This window comes from Anopheles cruzii, chromosome 3, assembly GCF_943734635.1.
Source record: "Anopheles cruzii chromosome 3, idAnoCruzAS_RS32_06, whole genome shotgun sequence".
Classification (NCBI taxonomy): domain Eukaryota; kingdom Metazoa; phylum Arthropoda; class Insecta; order Diptera; family Culicidae; genus Anopheles; species Anopheles cruzii.
Window position 1 is genome coordinate 74,403,653 of NC_069145.1, and position 21,591 is coordinate 74,425,243.

Here is a 21,591-nt window from a genome sequence, read left to right on the forward strand (position 1 = left end):
GCTGCGGGCCACGCAAACGCGAGGCCCCATTTTGCGCACTGCCTCGTTCCCGGAGGACGTGGTCCATGTGCAACGTTACATTTTCGATACAGCCGAAAAACGGTATCTTGGCTAACGGTCGGCGCGAACGACAGTCAGATGACCGACCTCAAGCTGCACGGCCACCAACGGATTGGGAATGCGGGTTCGGTGGATTAAGCATTCCAAAAATCATTCCAATTTAACGGTTACCTCGAGCTGTGCGTTAAGTAAATTGATATTGAAAACGAGTTTAAGCTTTTCAATTATAGTTTCCCTTCATCGTCCAACTAGAATAGCTCCAAACATTTTCATTTTTTAGGTCGCTTGTCAGAAAAGAAAACCTTGTAACAAATGATAACCTATCTGTAATGTAATGTATGTATATTGAAATAAACTTTTAATTTAGTAGACGACTCAAGCTCTAATCATACGAGAGAATTGAGTTGGAGGCAACATCAGAGGTTGGTGGAGATATTATGAATGAATTACTCCAAGTTCGAGTCGTTTGGCAAGAGTTTTTTTATCTTCCTGACAAGCGGACACGTTTGTTTTCAGTTTTTCAAACGGCTGTTCCTCAGTGGCGAGTGGTGTACCTAGGATGAACCGATCCAAATATTGACCTGCAGCTCGGTTAGTCGGTGTGTAACAAATGCTGTGTAAAAGAAGTGGAAAAAACACTGCTCCCTCCCATTATCGCCATCGTTTTGGGAACCTGCTCTGCGCACCGGTGATCCTTTCGCTACGCCAGTGTGCCACGTATGGGCAGTGGACAAAGGACAAATTGTTCCTTAAATGAGTTGTCGTAAAATTTAATTGGAAGACAATGGTCTCCTCCGGTAGGCCCATTGGACCATTGTTGAGGTTTGGGAAACCGGTTGCAGCAACAATGCCGCACCAAATAGTCCTACATAACAAATTGATCCACAACATACGATCGTTGTCACTCGATTTCACTCGCGGAGATGCTTGGGTCATGATGTGCATGTTTTGGAAGGTAAATTACCCGTCGTTCGAGCTCCAGTCCACTCCTTGAAGGTAGGTATAGGTGGACATTTTCGTTGTACCCGTGCCTTTGTCCATTTACCGAATTGTTTACCCCAGCGAGGCCGATGGATGGTAAATGGAACGGAATGAATAACGATGGATCCGCTCGTTGGGAACACCCGTGCACCCGGGGAATCGGAGCGATCCGTTTTCCTTTGGAGAGCGATCCCTTTTCCTAAATACGCCGCGCACCGCTCCGAAAGGAGGTGTGGTTTTGGCAATGTTTCGCTCCGACACTATTTGCAAACTTAGGTAATACTATTTGTTTTTCTAGCTAATTACAGTGCACGTTTCGGTAAGCTCCGGCGGTTCCTTTCGTTTCAAGCCAGAGAAGGGGAAACACCAGGAATGCGGATTCGATTTGCTGATCCGTGCCGTTTTCCGTTACTTGCACTACATTACCAAATTTACATGAAAGCAATTACATTGGTTGTCTTTTGAACTAGTTTTGGAATTATGCTGTAAATCCCGGTCAACTCAACAAGAAAAAGTGTTCAAGGAATAGTTGACCTGCAAAGGAATATGATCGCTGAACGCAACACATTTAAGAACAGCCTCAACCGTTGCAGAATAGAATCAAGCAAATGTTTCCAGCTTCAGGCTCTTTTGTTAACTTCGACAATGACAATTTTAGTGCAACTTTACGCACGATAGTTGGCAGTTGGTGTGAATGAACTTTAATTAAAAAATAAATAGAGCCCACAAATCTCTGTTCATCTTGCCAATGGAACTCCAAAAACTATAAGTTCATCGCCTTGACCCGACCTGTTGCGAGGGTAGACTTGTGGGCAACCTTTCTTTCATGGGGCCATGCCCTCTCATGGAGTAAATTCCGTCCGACAAACATACAAACATCGTAAACGGACCCCGAGGAGGGTGCATCCACCCGGCGATCCAAGATTTAGGAGCTGGCAGGCCCGAAAGGTCCTAAAGGGCACGAAATCAAAACCCAACACCAGCCGCGTAATATATTGCGGCAAGGGCATCAGCGTGCCCGGGTACATATTTACCATGGGATCGGGTCGCCTATCGCCAGCGAATGTAGGTGAGATTTCTTGTTGTGCCGTCCCGGTGTGACACACGGTCGATGCGGGGCCGAGAAAGTGAGAAGTTTCTTCCATTTTTCATCACACTCCACACGAGGTGGTACCGAGCGAACGGTCTTGTCGCCAAAAAGCGCGAGACGGAGAACCGCCCCACGAAAAGAACCTGTCCATGGGCGCATAATCCAAATGTTGGTCACATTTCTGCGGGTGCCCGGGTCGGCTGTGGCTGCTGCTTGTTTTGCTCCACCCCGACCGACGACTGTTGTCACTGTTTATCGTGTGCCGCCTCCGCATTTCAGCTCTGACGATCCTCATGATCTTTGGCCGTGGAGCAACACCAGCATCGGTATCTGAAAATTCGTTGTTAAGCAAACAGTCAAACAAGGGCCGAAAGCAGAGGGAAAACAAACGTTAACCACACACAATTAGCGTGTGTTTGCACGCATTAGGTCGGGGCGATAATACTATAAATTCTCCCAGTTTGGGTTGTTTTTATTTTTGTCATGAACTTGTTGAAACATTTTCGTTCTGCACCAACAAAATTGGTCAAACGTTGGGCTTCTTTTTTCTCACTCGCATCATTAACGCGGCCGGGCCGGGTTTGGCGGAGAGATAATGTGACTTGATTCACACTTAGTCATGGTCACTAAACGGCAAAAAAAAACCTTAATTATATAACATTTCTAGCTTCATCAACTGAAAAGGATAAAGAAGTAGTGCGGCCACGGGGTAACATAGGGTAGATCTTAGTTTATGATTTGTTGCATTGCTTAACATTGGTGATCTTGCCAACCGTAGGTCTGCGGTAGGTTTAATAAGAATTACGACCTATTCTTTTAATTGATATAATTGTTTGTGATCACAACCAATAAACGTATAGATTTAGGAACATGCGTTCTGTGAAATAAAAAAATGGGCAGGAACGCTGGCAAAATTTAAAGTTTTCAGAAGTTTTTGCGAACAATTTTGAACTATGAACTGAGTTGATTATTATGTTCAATAGCTGCTTTGCGTTTCCCGTACTAAAACTATGATTCCGCCAATTTCTTTATTGTAAGTTAAGTCACAAGTTAATAGTGTTAGTTAGTTAGTAGTAGTTAGTAGTTAGTGTAATAGATCACAAGTTAAGTCAGCAATTCAAGACGAGCCATTAACGTATTGACGACCACAATACTCTAGCGAAATTCGAAAAAAGTCCTAGATGAAAATAAGACACACTAACAAACTAACGGTGATAGGGCAGTGAAAAATAACACATTTATCAATATACTTGTATTAGGCAAACATGGATTGATTTTTCAAATTAATTTTTAGAATTCTTTTTGAATTTTCAAATGACTAGAAATAGGTGCCTCATAGTGAATCATTAAAAGTTCTTTAAGAAGACGAAAACTAGTTTGAAGAAACAGTCTGATGATATCAGTTGAGGTTGATGCTTTTATTTTGTCACCTCAGTCAAAACCCATTAAATTTATTTGTACAATCCATCCTCTTTATTTCAGTAAAGTTGACGCAACATAAATTTTCCCAACAGTTTTCTTGCTTCTGAAACATCTTCAGCAGGTCTTTATATGAAATTCATAATTGAATTCTTTGTGCAACATTAGTATTTAGTAGCTTTTTTCAACCACTACATAAGTGCCAATAACAGCCATACTTCCTTTAGTAGTTTTTAATTTCATTGCTTTAAACGACTATTTAAGTGATAATCTATTGGAACTATACTATTAGAGAGTATATCATTTTATTCCCCAACAAGAGTTTCCCAAATCGTCCCAATTAACTTCAGTCGAATAATTTTCCTACGAACAAACCAAACAAGCAATTTCCCGGCTACGGACGACCACTGGCAGCTCACTTGCGACAGGGAATTCAACCTTTTCCGTTATCCCTGGACTAACCAGTGAAAGGCATATGGTGTCGGCGGGCAAAAAAAAACCACCACTGCTCTTAACCGCCCCCTCCAAAGGCATGGCCGGCGATGGGGTTTATTTTTTCCGTTTCGGCCACTCGCAACGCCACATTGAGGCACAAAATATAAAACACCGTAGTAACACCTTGCGTGATTGTTCACTCGTGTGCAAAAGTATTCCACCTACCGGTGGAAGTCCGAAAGCGCAGGCTGTCCGGGCTAGCGCGCGCGGATCGTAAAATGTAAATGGTCACGAAGTTGAATCCTTCACTTCAGCAGCCGCGCGAGGCCCCAACGCAAGCGGCAGTGGTGTGGCCCAAATATGGCGCAGGGGTTGCGGCAGCTGTGGCGGTGGTGGCGACTACATAGCTCCGCTTTTCGGCTTTGGCCGTTGGTGGAAACTTGCGCATTAACGAACACCCCGACCCGACCACGCAACCCGACGACCGTTTCTCATAACCTGGCGCACAAGGCTGGGCGAGGCGAGGGTCATTTTCCCGGAGCCTTCACCCAAACGCCACCGACGGCCGGCTGTGTGACCCAATCATAACTCATCCAACCCAACAACGGTCCGGCCCGCTGGTCACGCGGTTGCGTTTTTCCATCTTTTCCATTTACAACCCGCGGCGGCCGCGCCGCCGGGCAATAAATTATGAGCGTAATTTTTATTTTCTGAAAATTTTAATTTAATTATCTTAATTAGCCAAGATGGCGATTGCGGGTCGCGGGTGCGCGCGCGATCGTATTTCTTGCGTCCCGCACCCGCACCAAACGGAGAAAGAGCGAAAACCAAGCCCCCCCCCCAGCCGTGGTGCGTGACCGGCGTAGCGTTTGGACAGAAAAGCGGGTGGAAAACTCCTGAGTGGCCTGAGCCGGATCGGAGATCGGAAGCCGTGGGGCGTGGTGGTGGGGTAATCCGGAAGCGCGAAAGGGCTATTACATCTTGCCACCTCGCACGCCAGCCAGGGGCTGACTGGAAGTGATTGGCAAGTTTGATGTGTCGGTCTTTTTGTGTTACCTGAAACTGTGTCCTTTTGTGTGCTTCATTATCGAAGTGGCCCAATAACATAATGTCCCTCTTTTTGGGGGACCGGAATTGGGGAGATAAATTATAGCCCCCGGCCATGGTAGTCTATGATTTGATAAAGATGGCGGCCATCGGGCTCCCTTATCGAGGTTTTTTTTTGGTTTTTGCAAACTGACCATCCCATTGCGGTCGTAAATAATCGCCCTAAATAGCACCGGGTGCGAGCGTTAGATAGAGAAAGCCAAGCCCTCGGGGAGCTAATGGAGTTATGATTTGTGGTGCTGCCCGGGAACAATGGTGCCTGTGCAATATCAGCGAATTGTTTCGTGAAAATGCCCCCACTCGTGGCCCGTCACACGGGTTATGTACTAAACGGCAATGGCACGTGAACCCGGGTGAAAGTAATCCCTTCTCCCGGTGCGGGCCCTAAAGACATATTTTCCTGGCCAAGGAATTATGACACCCTTTTCCACCGGCTTCCCTGGCCTCGCTACCAGCGGCTACCAGTCGAATGATCGGGGCACAGCGGGAAAAACGCAGCCCAAAACGATCACGCTGTGAAAGCACAGCCAGTTGGCCACTGGCATAGTAAAGTGGGCATTTCTTTTCTACTTGTCTGCATCGGGCAGGTTGTAACGAGCCCCGGCTGTGTGACAATTAGCCCTGTCAAAGCGGGCTCGTGAGTGACAATCACTACCAGGAAGGGGCAATGCATATGCAATCTTCAAATTGGTGTATCGTAAAAGTGTTGGTCTAAAGAAAAGATCGCAGATGATCGTGATCATTAGAGTGCGCACCGAAAGTGACCGTTTATGATCCGATCTTCGGCAGCACCACGTGATACGTAACGAGAAGCAATTATTTGCCTTGCTTTGGGATGCATTTTGCCTCATTTGATTGCAACGTATCGAACGTGAATGGTTTCGTTTGGGTGTTTGAAAAATAAACATATCCTTCCCTAGGCGGGTCAGGTACGGGCCGGGTGCTGTTATGTGTTTACAACAAGAGTTAAACAATGCTCGCAGCATCACGTTTGGGTCGAAAAGAAAGTAAAAAGACCACACAAAAATGGCCATTGAATAGAGAGAGTGTAAAATTTAAATCATCCCAAGCACACTGGAGAACGGATGGGCCATCGATGGATGGGCATCATTTTACTGCCGAGCAATCGAACGCAGACGGTTGCGATGGATTTTTATGTTGGTTCTGTGTAATGCACTTTGAAGCGTCAGGCCTTTGGGTTGCTGCTGTGCAATCGTCCTGCTACCAGAACAGAGTAAGAAGAATGGACTTTATCGTATGTCCTTTATGGTTCGTCTCCCGAACGGGGCATTTACATATTTCTAGTCCAACGCTCTGCAAGATGCATTTTGTTGCTCCTTCAAACTTGGCTGGGGATTCGAACTAGGCGGTGATCCTTTAGCCATTCCTCGGGTCTAGCTTGTCAGCCTTTTGCGCCGATATAGGTGATCTCCCCCTATTATAGCATCAGTAGCCGACACAGTGACGATCAGTCAACAAAGCCGAACATGTTAAAAATTTATTCCCTCCTCCGTCCAAATCTATTTACAGAGTTACGGGCCATAACATATATTACAACTACAACTTCATCGACTGCCATCCCAGAAGCATAGCATGGAATCCCAAACTTTACGACCAAGTACCGATAGTTTTGGGTCCTTTCGTAGGACCCAGGCACCGGTTGTTTCTCCGATTCGTGCGTTTATGATGTAATAAAGATGTTCGGCAAAAACAAAGGATAATTCGGGACGCGGGAGTAGCCTGAAAAGTGCTTGTTAGAAACAAATAAATCACCGTGGTGCCAAATCACTGAAAGGGACCTTTAGGGACCTGAAAGGAGTGGAAAATAAACTTTTTTCTTCCTTCCAGCGTTTTTATTGATTTGTTTTGTAGCCGACACAAAAACATGTAAATCAATTTCGGACAAATGTCCTCCCTGGGAAAAATTGGGAAGCGATGACTTACGGAGCTATGACAAACGGCGGCCGATTGATGAATGGACAGTCTTTTGAGTTAATGACGACAACGAGCGTCGATTGAATGTTTTTCGATGTCATTTCGAAACCCTCGAAGCCCGATGACGCAGGAACACCTTCACTGGGTGAGTTTGCCGAAAAGAAAGCGAACTGCGGGCGGGCGGCGCAGGCTTGCCATGGCGCGGCCCACTCTAGTGAAAGGTGGTGGGCACTTGGGGACGAAATAATTGTTTCACAACACGCCGCAGGCGCCCCACATGGCCGTCAATTAGACGCCAATCTGAAGTGCCAAACCATCGACGTCGACAGCCTTCGTTGCACGAGCCCGCACGAAATCAAACTTGAACGCGATCACGGTTGGAGACCACGGGGCCCACCCGGAGGGCGAATGGAAAATAAAAATGGCCGACTTCAAGACTTTTATGGCCCCCTGCTGCAATTGATTACATGTGCGCACCGGCACCGGGGCGGCACAAGTTAAAAACCGATTGCAGTGTGTGTCCCCACCGAGCTGGTACGGCGCGTTTGGCACTCGTTTTCCTCCAAACTAGGGGTTACGATAGCGCCTCCGTTCACGGGGCCGACCTTCCTTTCTTGCGCTGAACCCTCACGAGCATAGAAATCACTCATCTGAATGCTCTATAGTTTGAAACCCCTAAAGTGATTAAACGTACAAAATTGTAAACCCCCAAAACATACTAGAAATTGAAAATACAGATCCTATAATAACGTTCTCCGAGGAACAACACGTTTTTTGTCACTGAAAAACAATCGTTCCTGATGACAATCTTGATAATAAACTAACGATGAATCTATTTGAAGGCACCTAAGGCTGTCGTGCCTGTTGTGTATAGTTAGAATTCTGTTCTGCAATAAAGGATCATTGAACAGGTTCGTTCAGAATTTTGTATAGACCCAAAAATACGATATTTATTGCTGGAAATTGAAAAGGATCTAATCGTTTTGGAAAACTGTAAAATATTCGTAAAGGTACCATTAATATTGAGAAATATTTTGGAATCTAACATATGCACGAGCAAACGTTAGTCAAAAAGTTATCAGTTGAGTTCTAATACTTATTCTTCTGACACGAACCTCATATAATTTGAAATACATACTTTTTACACAAAGTTGAATATGGCTTACATTACTGTTCGCTTCCTCTCTTTCTTTTATCTCTCGATGGCCTTATTACTGTGGCCGATTGATTTAACTTAAGGAATGTGAGAAATTCAAGCAGCTATTCTCGTAGTTTTACGGTTCGTCATGCCAAGCGATTCAATCACTACGTGATCCGTTATTGGAGCTAAAAGATTTGCCTTTTTATTGCTCCCGAAAACATCTTATTTGCGTAGCCCCGGTCCGGGGGTGCTCCGACCGTAGCGGCGCGACGGTACCGCCTCTCGAAGGTTGCCGAAAACAATATTCGCCGAATTTTGTCGGCACCAAAACAAACAATCGTTTTCATAGAAACGCCTTCGGTGCTGGCGGGACCAACAATGGCCCATACACCAGGACCGCGCTCGGATTCGGCCGGAACTCTTTCAAGTCGGCCAGCACGGTAGCCGCGCCTCGCGTCCTTCGCAACCAGCGGAGGAGGAAAAGCGGCCAGCTAGCGACCGTAGCGGAGCGGAAATGGGAAAGCAAAAGGTCGAACCGGTTGAATAAATTTTCCAAACAGTTTTCTCCACTCCGCTCGGCCGAAGAAGCCTTCAGAGGCGCGCGGCGCGCGGCTCGACGATCGATTTAGGCTGACCATCGTCGTCGGTGTCGGCTCTCAACGCGGCACAATCCGTCCCAGGGTCCGGTTCGTGCCTGCCGCACAAAGTAGTGACCGTTCGGTCCGGAATTGCCCTGCCATAAAGTGGAGGTTTACTATCGCTTTTCAGTTTTCGAAAAATTTGTTTTCCCATTCGAGGGAATTGGTTTCTGTGTGTTGGCTCGTCCAGCGAGCGGCCAGGGAACCGGTGCGTGGCGTGACCGTTCCGTTCGGCTTCAAAAGGATGTGTTTTTGGCAGCTGAATTAATTCAGGAACGGGGCCTAGCTTGCAGACTCGTTCGTTTGCCCTCCACAGTTGGTTCGCACATTTTTTGGAAAGTTTTAGTACCGAGATGTTTTTGGAACCCCAAACTGTATCGGTTGCCCTCTAGCTGCTCGACTTCGAGCAAGGCCAATTATCTCGCAAAGTTAAACAACCATTCACCGTCTTCGCTGGTTTTAATTATCTCTCCGCGTTATGGACTTACCATATGAATGCACCCTGGATTTTCCCCCATCAATGTTGGCGGTGCATTAAAAAGTGCATCGGAAGCTTATGTTTAGTCCATTCAAAAAACAATCATTCAGAGTTTTCGCTTCGCCCTGCCCAGTTGCTGGGAGCATCAGGTCCATCGAAAGCGAAAGCCAATACACTTTTATAAACAAATAATCATATAACAATTAGTTCCGCCGCTTACGCCACTTCTATTCTGTGCCGGGTGTTTTTTGCCGCTCGATCGTCCTCGAGCCCTCCAGCCTTTGACGATTCTCGAACGGGGCACGGCACCAAACCGAAAAAGGGGTACGGGTGACGGGGCTGCTCTAATGGCACCAATAGTCATCCATACCAACATGCATATTGTAAACAGTCCGATCGCTACATTTTCCCCACCCGCAGCGCGCCCCGATCGTCGTGGTCGCGGAGTGTCGCTCGTACCGTTTGTGATTTAATACACCCGGCCCGAGCCAACGTTTATGCGTGGTTTATAAATTAAAGTTTTGTTGCTCCACCATAACACTTGTTGGTTCGGTGGGATCTGCTCCGTTGTTGTTTTTTTTTGTTTTACAATATCTACGCTCCGACACCCCCGGCGGTCGATATAAAAACTGGCTGGCTGGCACTATACTTAAGTGGCTGGCCGTCTCGTCTGGTTCTATTGGAACTAGACAACCGGTGGCGGTGGCACCCGAGTAGTGCATTTTCACACTCTGGCACCGTTTTGTGTTTTAGTGTTTGATTTTCCTCGGCCGGCGGACACTGCGGAAGCCGATTTAGCGGTTGACAAACGCGAGTTAATGCCATAAAATCACACTTAAATCCCGGACGTTGGTAAAGCGGATGGCCGTGTTGGTGGTGGTGGGTTGCGCCTGCAGCGCTGCACATCGTCCAATTGGCGCCCCCATTGGCCGGGCTGCCAACTGGCAGTAGGCTAATCACTGGGTATATGCTCAATTGGGCAATAGCCAGGTGTGATTGATTACTTTATTAGTATGGTTGGCCATATAATCATTTGTGAGAACATGTCCGATCGATACGCGAGCACGCGTGCACGATCGCGGTAATACAAGCTACGGTCGATCACGGGGATGCCCGGGGCTCGATCGTCGAAACACGATTGATTTATCAACTGCTAATGGCAGCAGCTTCGTTTGTGTCAACTGTTTCCGTTTGAATTATTTCCAACTTTTACTATGCTTTCTAAGTTCAACTTTTATTCCCGTTCGTTCTAACTCCAGTGAGGAGGACACGGTCTGAAGACTTCTATTATTTTTGTAAGAAATTATAAGCTAGAAGGAGGTTAAATTTTTCGTGCAAGACCTGGACTATCTGGAAAGCGGTACATATTCTGATTAAGCTCCAGGAAAATCTGTGAGCAATCTGTGAGTGTGTTCTGTCGTTGGCCACAGTTATTGCCCAGTTTGTCAAAGATAACTGTTTTTGGGATATGGAGTCCTCCAAACGATCGGACACGGAACAATAAATCCACAAAATGAAAATCATAATATAGACTCAACCACCGATACCGATAAACAAAGACCGATGTCCGAGTCTTCCGGTCTGACATGGTTTCGAAGAGAAATTAGATTTACTTTAATTGTTCCTGTAGACAGAAATATCTACTCATATTTCTAATCTACGTGAAACAGAGATTTCCTGGGCATGGTTATGGAAAGTGTTACCTCCAGCTAGTAGAATTAAGCTGGAAAATTGAACATTGAAACGCGTGACAGAGAAAACTGGGCACCGATCGTAAACGTAAATTGTGCATCGTATGCCTGTAAGCCTTTTTTCACCATACCTCGATGACACGTTTTCCGTGCTGGCCGTGTTCCCAAATCCTTGCTCCCAATCCCTCCCAATAATCTCTCCCTCGCCGGCCCGCTCCGTTCCGGCGGCTTCGTAGGCGAATGAAAAAAGAAAACGGGAATTCAGTTAATTAAGGCCCCAACCCAGGGAGTGGACTGAGCCCCAGCAGCAGCACCATCGGCAGCAGCACCATCGGCAACCATCGGACGGCCATGGTATTTGGAAATCCGCACCAAGCCAGGCCGGTTCACGGCAAAGGCAACCTGCACCCGGATCGACGATCAATGCCACTGGCGGCCGAGGGGATTTAATCGCTTAGCCGATCCAACGATCCGGCTGTGGACGAGCATTAAGCAGGGATACCGTGGCGGGGCTGAATATGTTAACAGCGACATTCGGCCATCGATTGGACCGTCCGTCCATTTCGCAGCCCGGCTCGAGCAAATGAAGACATAAATGGGAAAAAGAAATATGGAGGTTGATCGTTTTTCGTCTGCTTGTCCCGTGCGGACGGTTTTTTCCCCCGTCTGTCCTGCTTTAGCGTTTTCTCCGCCCGTCCCATCCCGTCGTCCCGTTGCCCTGAACGGGCTATTTTTGAAGGCTTCCATTTTATGATACACCCGCTCCTACATTCCGGCGATTGCCTGCCTTCGGACTCCACACCTGAACCGACCACGACTGTCAATCGGCTGTTTTTCATCCTTCTCCTGCTGCTGCTGCTGCTAGTGTCGCTGATTGCTGGCCTTTAGCTTGATCCCACATTTAGAGTTCTTTCTCTGCTGCTTCTACTTCCCAGCTGCCTCCGGGAGAGCTGTTCCCGGGTGTGTTTGCTTCAGTCAACGTTTCATTAAAAGTTGATGGCAGATAAATGTTTCGATCGCGATGGCGATCCGTCCCTGGTATCCCGCGTTCCAGTGGCCCCGAACGTAGTCAATCGGTACAGAAGCAGAAACCTGTCTCGCGACTGCAGAAAGCTCTATGGAAGAGTAGAGGTAGAGAAATAAAAACGTTTGGTAATTTACAACATCTTTCAATTCGATACGATTCTTAGAACGGCACACCGTAAATGGAGTTTGCAGTAGAGTTGTGTTGATGGTCATCGTTTTTATTTCCCTTTAGGAAACCGAACGCTTTATAGATATTTTACGTGGCATTAAATTTGCCTCAACTTTGCTAAAGTTTGAAAATTTAAAACTGCTTCTTCTATGACCACCCTACACTATTAAAAAAGGACATTTAAGATTAACATCACAAGTCAAGTTATGAAGAAATGGAATACAGACGAAGCATGCAGGTGACAAAACGTGTAAAAGTGGCATCCAGCTCGCGGGCCCACATCAAATGGGAACCGAGGATCACTGACTAGCGCGGTGCGGAACCGAGCGGTGGAAAAAATAAAGCCTTACCACACGACCAAAGGAATTTATGATCGTTCCGTGTCGATACACGTGAAACGGCGCAGAAGAAAAGTGAAGCCCTGATAATTGAGCCCGGCTGTCAGCCGGCCAGAAGCCCGGACTGTCCGTTCCGAAGGTCCAAAGACGTTCGTTATTCGTTCCCAGAACACCGCGCGCGATCGCTTCCCGGTGCTCTCGGAGCCCAATTCCACCGGCCCGATACGATCAGGATCGGACGTTTCGGACACGTTCGTTCGTTCGGTCGGTCCGCTTTCCATCTCAATTGGCCCAATCGGTCCAATTAACGAGAAATTTCCTCCTTCACTCACCGGATCGACCGGACCGGATCGGGTGGAAATTGTTGCCTTGTTTCGTTCCCCGTCGTCTTCTGCCTTTTTAAATAATTTATGACAACGCGCGCAACGCCGCCATCCGACACAAGACAAACAGAAAAAAACGAAAGAAAGACCCGGGGCTCCGATCGATCCGAAAAGTGACGATCCGACGAAGATGCCGCACTACCTTTGGGTACCAACCTGTTCGGTGATGTCAGCCATTTTCAGCGGAAACACGCGGCACGGCAAAATGGCGCACATCAGCTCGGTACACACGATCGTGCGCAGAAACGCACGTACGTTACGAAGATAACGGAAGATTTGTTGCGCTCTGCACTGCGATACGGTGTCATTAGAGTTGCTAAAATTTAATTTGTTTTAGGTTAAGATTGTTTCAAGCCATACATTTGGCCCGCACGAAACCGGATGCAGATCCCTTTTTCCCATTCTACATCCTTTCGCAAGCGAATGTGGCCTCGTTTGATAGGGAAAAGTCCTAGGTCATCGCGCGAGCAATATAAAAATAAGACGAACTAACGAACGAGTTGTATACGTCGTACTCATCGCCTTAGCCTTATCTTTCTCCGGCTGACTGACGTCTTCGAGGCCAGCTTTGAAATGTGCCGCGTTTGATGTGAACCTCGTGGCACAACAACGCTACTTCTTCTTCTTTCCCTGGGTCACACTGCGAAGAAGAGAATGGGCTGATGGAGCATCATCACCACGCCGGAGTGGAAAGCAAACCATTCCATTTGCCATTGCTGTTTGGATTGCTGTTTGGGTTGGCGTGTGTGCCAAGGGCTGATTTGTGTTTGCTGAAAAATGTTGAACCACATGCGGCCATCGGCGGAACGAAAGGGCTGCCTTCGCGGGGCCGGTGCCCAGGCCAGGCCGCGGTTGCTATCGCTCGTCGTCCACCGTTCGGTAATGTAAACGGCTGGCCCATTGCCTTCGCACCTCGCACCAGCGGCCGGGAATCGGGAAAGGATCATAAATTTTCTCGCCCGGCTTAAATTGACAATCCAGGGCTTAAGCCCGGGGCACAATTACTACAGTCCGACCCACCGACCAACCGACTGCTGCGAAGAAAGGGGGCTCAGCAACAGTTTGCACTCCGCAATTGAAGTGGTGTTTTGATTTTGATGGTTTTACAATCGCCCATCACCTGTGGCTCAGGGGCTCGATTGCGATTGACCTGTTTCTTGGTCCTGCCCAGAACAATTCCGAGCCCAATGATTCGGATTGGCTATCGCGGGACGAGGTTTATTAATTACTAGCGCCATCCATCCCCCCGGACAAGCCCAATGGTGGTGACAAACGATCGATCGATGGTCGTACGGGTGTATAAAAATCAAATTAATCAACAAATACTCGCAATAACCATCGAATTATTCTAATGATTATTGCTTTGTGGAGCTTGCTCGAACGCTCGAAACCGGTGCTAATGGCGATGATAGCGAAATATCTATTTCTAGGGAACCGCGCCCGCCGGTGGGCAATCTCTGTGCCCAGCTTGGTTACGGTGGTTATTGGTAGCTCCTCAGCGCGAGCCTAGTCAAACCACTTCCCTGCGCGCACCGTGTGACCACTGTGAACTGGCCGCCGCGCTGGACAGTAAATTAATATAGGAATAAAAATAAAAGCATAAAATTTTCATCTACTTTTTACGAGCCGTGTGGCAGTGAAATCAAGTGCCGAACTGGGGAGGGCTTTTCATCCCCCCCCCGCCGACCGATTTACGTCAGTCTCAGAATGAAAAATGAAACGATAGAGAAAAATGGCGGTGAAAAGTGAGAGCAAAAGGAAAAGTTACGAAAAGCGTCAAGTGGTGCACTTTCGCCGGAAAATTGCTGGCGTCATCATATCGAATTTGCATCTCCCAAACCGGTTGCATTTTCATAATCAATTAAACCAAGAACCTAGACTGTCGAATTTGTTGGTGGAAAATGTCCACGGGCTTGGAAGAAAAATGAGGTTCGAGGTGCAAAGAACAACCAATCATTTCGAATTTCCACATCTCACAAAAAATATGAATTTATTTTTGCCAGCAACACAAGCAGCGCCACCTAGATGACTGTCTTTGGAAACTGGATAAGCTCGACTGTACCAACCTTGGGAAACGTCATCGGCGAACGCGGTGCGATCTGGCAGCACTGGCGGCATGGCTTTCAGATTGACGGCTTCAATTCGTCTTAATTCTTCTTCAATTCCAGTGTTGGTGAATAAAGTTTAGGTTTTTAAGCATTTTGAGCATCTTTTACTGATCAATTCAGTAGCGAAGCAGAAGATCTTTGAGCGCTAGCTTGCTTGGGAACGTGAGCAAACATGGGCAGCACCGGCGATCGGATAGAAACGCTGTACAAAAACTACGAAATACTGAGTGACGCTAAGGAAAAAATCGCCGAGGTGCGTGCGGAGGGTATCTGAAAGCGGTGGCCGGCTCTGCAAAGATGGCCTACCGAAGCGGCGCTTGTTTACATCATACGTTCGCTTCTTTGCAGCATGAAGCCGAGTACAGGGAGATTCTCGATGCGGTGAAGGGTTCCGACAAGGAAAAACGGCTGGCGTCGCAGTTCATCGGCAAGTTTTTCAAGCACTTTCCCAGTCTGGCCGAGCGGGCCATCAACAGTCAACTCGATCTGTGCGAAGATGAAGACGCACAGGTAAGCCCATCGTTTTCATAGCCAACGGCATGGCTGGCACCACGATTATAACTGACTTTAAACGATGCGTGCAGATCCGACGCCAGGCAATCAAAGATTTGCCCCAGTTGTGTCGGGAAAACACCGATCATACCCCAAGGATTGCGGACATTTTGGCTCAACTGCTGGTCACCGAAGACGCTGTCGAGCTGCAGCAAGCTCACCAATCGCTCCTTACGCTGGCAAAGGTAAGACCGACACCGGATGCCTCATGGTGGTGCGGTTTGGTAACCTCTTCTTTCCCGTTACAGTACGACGCCGTTGGAATGCTTACCGGTATCTTTAGCCAGATAGTGGATGGTGATGAAACGACCCGGTTCCGTAACTTTCAGTTCGTCAATAACAAGGTCATGAAGTTGGGCTCCGAAGTCATCACGAAGCTGGTCGAAGATTTTATCATTGCTGAAATCAAGAAAATATCACAGGTAAATTACCTTATTTCCCACGTATTCACTCGTTGCATTCTACAAAACTGGATCGTTCGCGTTGCCCGTTTGCAGGATGTGACCGCCGACGAATTTCACATGTGCATGGCCATTCTCAGCCAAACGAAGCTAAGCAAAACGTTGCCCGGGCATGTGGAGCTCGTTAATATTGCAGCCGAACAGGCCGACCTCAAAAGTGACCCCGGCGTGCTTGCATCCGACGATGAGACTGTCGAGCGTTTTATTCAATGCTCGACCGAAGCCCTGCCGTATTTCTCGGTAAGTTGTTGGCCAATCACAACCTTTCTGGTCGGGGTGCACCGTGCGCGAATCCATGAGTTACGTTCTCTTGTTTTTGGCCAGTCACAAGTGGAAGCAACCCAATTCGTCAAGTTTATGTGCGAGAAGTTCTTGCAACCGAACGTGTGGAGTCTGATCGGGGCGACCGACGAGCACCATCAAACACAACTGCGGCTGCTGAAGGTGTTTGCCGAGATGTGCGGTTTTTGCGGGACACTCGAGAAAGCCACCGAGAAAGTGCAAGCGATCTACGACGTGTTGCTGGTGAGTGGTCCACCTTTTGCACGCTGGTTGTCTTTTGTCTGACCTTTTGCTTTTTTGGCTTACACAGGAGTACATGCCGACACCGCCACAGGATGCCGATTTGAATGACACACCATCGTTCCAGTTCTCTCATGCCGAGTGTTTACTGTACGCCCTGCACACTCTCGGTAAGCAAGCGATCGACTTCCTTACCTTCCCGGACGATCAGGCAAAGTTGAAAGATTTCCGCTCACGGCTGCAATATTTGGCCCGCGGTACTCAAGGGTAAGTATTGCGAACAGGCCCAGTGTTGCAAAACGTTGTTTAATTGTACTTTTGTGGTGTTACAGATACATCAAAAAGCTGCAGGAAGCGGTCAAGGGAAAGACGACAGAAGAAATGAAGTCGGACGAGAATCAAATCAAAGTTACGGCCCTCAAGACCACTTCCAACATTAGCACACTGATCCGCGACCTGTTCCACTCGCCGCCCAGTTTCAAATCGAACGTCCAACTGTCCTGGGTCGTACCGAAGGGAAAGAAAGTGGTAAGCCACGCACACGCTGGGTTGCACTTGTCTCATCGGTCATGCGGTTGCAATGACTCATCTGCTTCTTTCGTCTTGCAGCAACAGGAGGACACGAAGGCAGGCAGCAAGCGACATGCGCCCATTACCTTCGACAGTAATGGTAAGGCCTCGGGAGGGTCGACGGCGGGTGGTGACCCGAAAAGCGCTAAGCAATCAAAGCAAAGCTCGGGATTACAGAAAATGTACACCCCGCCGTCGGGCAAGTACTCTGCCAAGATTCAGAGCAACTATCAGTCGAAGAACGGCAGTGGCCGCCGTCCATCTGGCGGTGGCGGTGGTCGAGGTGGTGGTGGTGGCGGTGGCAACCGTTTCAACGTGGGAAAAAGGAAGTATTAGTATGGTGGTGGACCATGAGCATCCTACACAGAGGTCGCGGAGTGGGATTGAGAGTACGAACAGCTGATTGGTCACCCGTCCTTGCATCTTTTGCACACATTTCCGAGTTCTTTCTTATCTTTCCTATTATCGTATCTCTTCACTTGGCCAGCATACTGACGCTCGCATTTCAGCTTACGGATTTTATTTAAGATGACGGAAACTTTATTCGTTTCTCTTTGTACTCTCTTGGAAGTTTTGTGTTAACTGCTGCTGCAAGGTAAAGAAACTGTTTAAGTTCCAATGTTACATTTCAGTTAAAATTTCTCCAGTTAGTCCTAAATCCCTTTCATACTTTAAAATAATGCTACACTACGCTCGTAGTTCCGTAGCTTATACAGTTGTTTCTTTTCATTTATCAATAAAAAAGATAAAATGTGCACTTGAACGATTTTATCACACTTTTAACAGTGTGGAAGAGGAACTGTGAGTTTTAGTCACATTTCCTGCATAGCACAACCATCTTAACGTTTGAAACATAACGAATTATCGAACGAATTATCTTCATTCATTCTCAAAACGTTAATTTTCTCTTCGTTTTCTTTCCTCGGTAATTTTACCAGAGTTTTTTTTCCAATGACTTACCTCTGTGCTTTGTTCCTTTGTATTTCATGAACCATTTGGATGTGTTGCTACTTTCCTGCGTCAATTTTCTCATAAACCCACTATCGAATGATTTTCGATTTGTAAATTATTATCACAACATGCCTCAAAACAAAATCATCGCTGTTCGTACTTCTCGAATCCGATTGTTCCGTTAGACGATGATCGATGGCCGTACTCTGCGAAGTTCCACCTGCAACACCCCACCCACCACCGTATCCCGTATTCGAATGCTGATTGATGATGCCCGTTTGCAAAACCTTGCAAAAAGTGAGCCAACCATGTTCCGTTTCTCCGTGTAAGTGTGTAGTGCCGATCGGCCGACGATTTTCCGGTGCAAACAGAACCGGAAGTGTTTTTTTTATCTTTGCACGTTTCTGTCATGAACGTTCGCGAGTTGATTCGATTGCCAGCAGTCGAAGCTGTGAGCTTACTTCGATGATTGGTGTGTATTGAACACTTCTCAGTGGTTCATTTATGTTTCTTAGCAATTGGGAATTGTAATCAAGCAACATTACTTGGCAATCTAGGAGCTATGTAATCATGCACAACATTTCAGACTTTTCAATGTGTTTGCTTGGTTCCTTTACTTTCTGTTTTTAGAGGTTTTTGTACCCTAATCTAGCTGTCAACCCGTTTTCGAACGGTGCGACTTATAAATTATTTCTCCTATACGTTTCTGCAAGTACGTTGTGGAACTATTCTATTCTCTCTATGAACTTCAATGTCCTCGAGAAAGTACCATAACCTAGAAGCGACATTCAAGATGAAGAATGTTTCGCTTGTCGGGTTGCTTCGACCGGGCAGGATGTAGTTTTGCATTTTTGCAAGCACAAACCGCAAAACAAATGTGTTCCCTTGCTCACAATCAATCTGATTTGCACCATCCATCCGAAACTGCAAAGAAAATTTGCTGTTCTTTCTACAGATTTTCAACCTTAAAACACTGGACAACAACTAATCCCAAAAACATTCATTAATAAACATTTTTCCTAAAACGATCAAAGTATCAGCTTTTGGTAGAGTTTTCTTCCTGTTTTATCCGAAATCATTTTCAGCTCTTTTCTTCCTCGATAAACCTCCAGTTGGCCAGTTTATTGTTCCACTTTATGTACAAAACTGCTGATCAGGACCAACAATCCGGAGCACGCGGTCTCAATCCGATCCCGGTCGGTGTAGTGCCACTGCTGCCTCGAATGTTTCGATCGTGTGGTCACAAACGCGCTCCAAATCCTGCAAGCCACGGAGTAAAATGTCGATGGCTCGAACCGATTTTGCGGCCTGTATCCGAAAGTGCATCTTATTTTCTGCCGGGTGGGGGACCGTGTAGCCGCAAAAGTTTACATCCGGGCTGTGTGAGAGAGAAGAAGTGATTGGACCGAGCGTTTTAGTCGATTAAGGTTTTCAATGAAACCGCCGTAAACTTACTATTTACAGATGATGCTTTTCAGTACATTTCCCAGCGTGTGGCCCTCATCTTCGAAGACAAATGTGCGCGAACTTTCGGAATGCTCATCCCCGGCAAGCTAATAGTGAGGAGAACATGAGATTTTATCGTAACACGGGCGTCAAGCATAAAGATTAAACATACCTCTGCTAATTTCGGCATCTTCAAAGATTATTTACTAGGCTTAACGAGATTTGAAATCAGCGGCAACGCGTGTTTGTTGTTTCTTTGAACCCCACATTCTGACAACTGACAGTAGGGTGAGCAGTGTTGCCAGGTAAACTTTTGAAACGATGCAAGCGATTTGAATTTATTTTAAACATTTATTTGTGGACAACAAAAATCTTGTTCATTGATGCGATTTATGAGATTGTTTTTTAAGTTGGGATTGCTCCAATGCGTCTTTGCGCCACACAGTACTGAACTCCCACCCACACACCCTGTCTAGTGACTCTGGGTGCACGGTTTGTGCTAGTCAAAATTGTCCGTTACGCATATACCGTTCGGTCGAAAAACAGACGCGCGTAGCAACTCGCCATGGCGGAGCTAAAGGAAATCATTGCGAAGAAGTATCTGATAAAATGTGGCACAATCTTAAAACAAAAGCACCTGGTGACGGAGGAGGAGTACCAGATCGTGAAGTAAAATCGTTTGGTGATCAAGGTTTTCGTGTTTTTCTAGGAACTCGCTTTACTAAAAGGCGTTCTTTGTGTTTCGCACCAGGTCTAGCAGTCTGAACGATTTGCACGAAGCGGAGTCCAATCCGTACCGGCTGCAGCTTATCTGTCATGGCGAAAAAGCGCAACTAGAAGCGTACTACGACCGACTGGATGGTAAGCCTCGAACCGTTGCCATACTTCATCTCGTATTGATGTACCCTCTGTATCGATTCCCCAGCCAAGTACAGGCGAATACTGTCCAAAATAAGACGAAAGCCTCGAGCAACTCCCCGGGTACCGGCACCGAGAGTTCCGAGGCCGGCGAGACCACCTTCAGCGGAAAGTGTAGACGAAGCAACCAGGGAAAGGGTCGCGAGCCCCGCTCCTCTGCCAGCATCTACCCTGGAAGCCATTCCCGAGGAGGAGGCGATACCAGAACCAGCTGTAAACCTTCCGGAATGGGACCTCAATCCGTCCCCCAGTAGTCTTCCACCATCACCACCAGCACCATTGCCACCGCGGGATCCATACCAGTTGGTGGAGAAACCATTCCTTCCGCCCGTGCCATCCGTTTCCTCGCTGCTCCTAGAGGGAATTAGCGATGAGAATTTTGGAAGCCTGGAGGTGGATGGTGCGCGGGAGTTTCTGGAAATGGCCACCGGAATCGAGCAACCACCGATGTCTGTGTCGGACCCGCAAACCGTGCAACTAATATTGGCCCAGTTTTCGTCCTTCCGCAGTGTATCGCAACCGACGGATAACTTTCAGGATATACATCCGGAGGAGTGGATGAGCCCGGTCGAAATCGGGCCACTTGCTGAGAACGAAACCGTTCCTGGCGCCGCTATTGTCGATCTTCCAGCGGTGCAGCAACCGGCCATTAGCTTATCGCCTTCTACCTCGACCGGCGGGGATTCTGCTACCGGGCGTCCGACGGCACCAAGACGGCGCAGAGTACGCCGTGTGAATCGCGCTCGTTTGCCATTGGTGAACAATAGGGCGTTCATTCCGCCACCGCGTAGAGCGTTCGATATTTTTGACATTATCATCCACCGTGGAATCGATACCGCCAGTTTACTGAATCGCACTCCGAACGTGAACGTAGCGGTCGAAAGTGTCCACGAAATCCCACGGGCACCATTGCCCACGATCGATCTGTCTGCCATTCAACAGTCTAACGATTCAAACGTTCGGGGACAGCTGGAAACCCAGAATGCTGAGGTGGAACTTCACGAAGGAACACAGAATCCTCTAATGCCGAATGTTGAGCGGAACGAAGAACGGCATACGGCACCGAGCGAATTGATGCCGCAGCTGGTCGATAACCCAGAGCCGATAGTGCCGATTTCTTCGCAGGAAGTACCCGATGTGCCTCGCTTGGTAGACTTGCCCCAGGTCACGAT

At 47.4% G+C, this 21,591-nt stretch overlaps 2 protein-coding genes across 3 annotated transcripts; one reads left to right on the forward strand and one right to left on the reverse strand.

Moving 5' to 3' along the window:
- The first annotated feature begins 15,058 nt into the window (after positions 1 to 15,058).
- LOC128272188 (apoptosis inhibitor 5 homolog) lies at positions 15,059 to 19,013 on the forward strand. 2 transcript variants are annotated; one of them, XM_053009943.1, is made up of 9 exons: positions 15,059 to 15,252; positions 15,348 to 15,509; positions 15,584 to 15,736; positions 15,800 to 15,973; positions 16,049 to 16,252; positions 16,337 to 16,537; positions 16,605 to 16,801; positions 16,867 to 17,062; positions 17,144 to 19,013. In XM_053009943.1, exons 1-9 carry the CDS (start codon positions 15,172 to 15,174, stop codon positions 17,438 to 17,440), a joined length of 1,665 nt encoding a protein of 554 aa, XP_052865903.1. In that variant the 5' UTR covers positions 15,059 to 15,171; the 3' UTR covers positions 17,441 to 19,013. The 2 variants fall into 2 exon arrangements, with proteins under 2 accessions (XP_052865903.1, XP_052865904.1); XM_053009944.1 differs by having other exon boundaries at positions 16,867 to 17,059; positions 17,162 to 19,013.
- A 143-nt stretch (positions 19,014 to 19,156) lies between these two features.
- On the reverse strand, positions 19,157 to 19,769 carry LOC128273294 (probable DNA-directed RNA polymerases I and III subunit RPAC2). Its single transcript, XM_053011232.1, has 3 exons — positions 19,674 to 19,769; positions 19,511 to 19,608; positions 19,157 to 19,433 (listed from the first exon to the last, which is right to left on the reverse strand). The coding sequence occupies exons 1-3, from the start codon at positions 19,689 to 19,691 to the stop codon at positions 19,238 to 19,240; spliced, it is 312 nt and encodes a 103-aa protein (XP_052867192.1). The 5' UTR covers positions 19,692 to 19,769; the 3' UTR covers positions 19,157 to 19,237.
- Between the last annotated feature and the right edge of the window lie 1,822 nt (positions 19,770 to 21,591).

Coding starts and splice junctions, on each gene's coding strand:
- LOC128272188 (XM_053009943.1), top strand. CDS start 15,172: ATGGGCAGCACCGGCGATCGGATAGAAACGCTGTACAAAAACTACGAA. Junction 16,253..16,336: donor AAGCCCTGCCGTATTTCTCG/GTAAGTTGTTGG, acceptor GTTTTTGGCCAG/TCACAAGTGGAAGCAACCCA. Junction 17,063..17,143: donor TACCGAAGGGAAAGAAAGTG/GTAAGCCACGCA, acceptor TTCGTCTTGCAG/CAACAGGAGGACACGAAGGC.
- LOC128273294 (XM_053011232.1), bottom strand. Junction 19,434..19,510: donor AAAAGCATCATCTGTAAATA/GTAAGTTTACGG, acceptor TCTCTCACACAG/CCCGGATGTAAACTTTTGCG.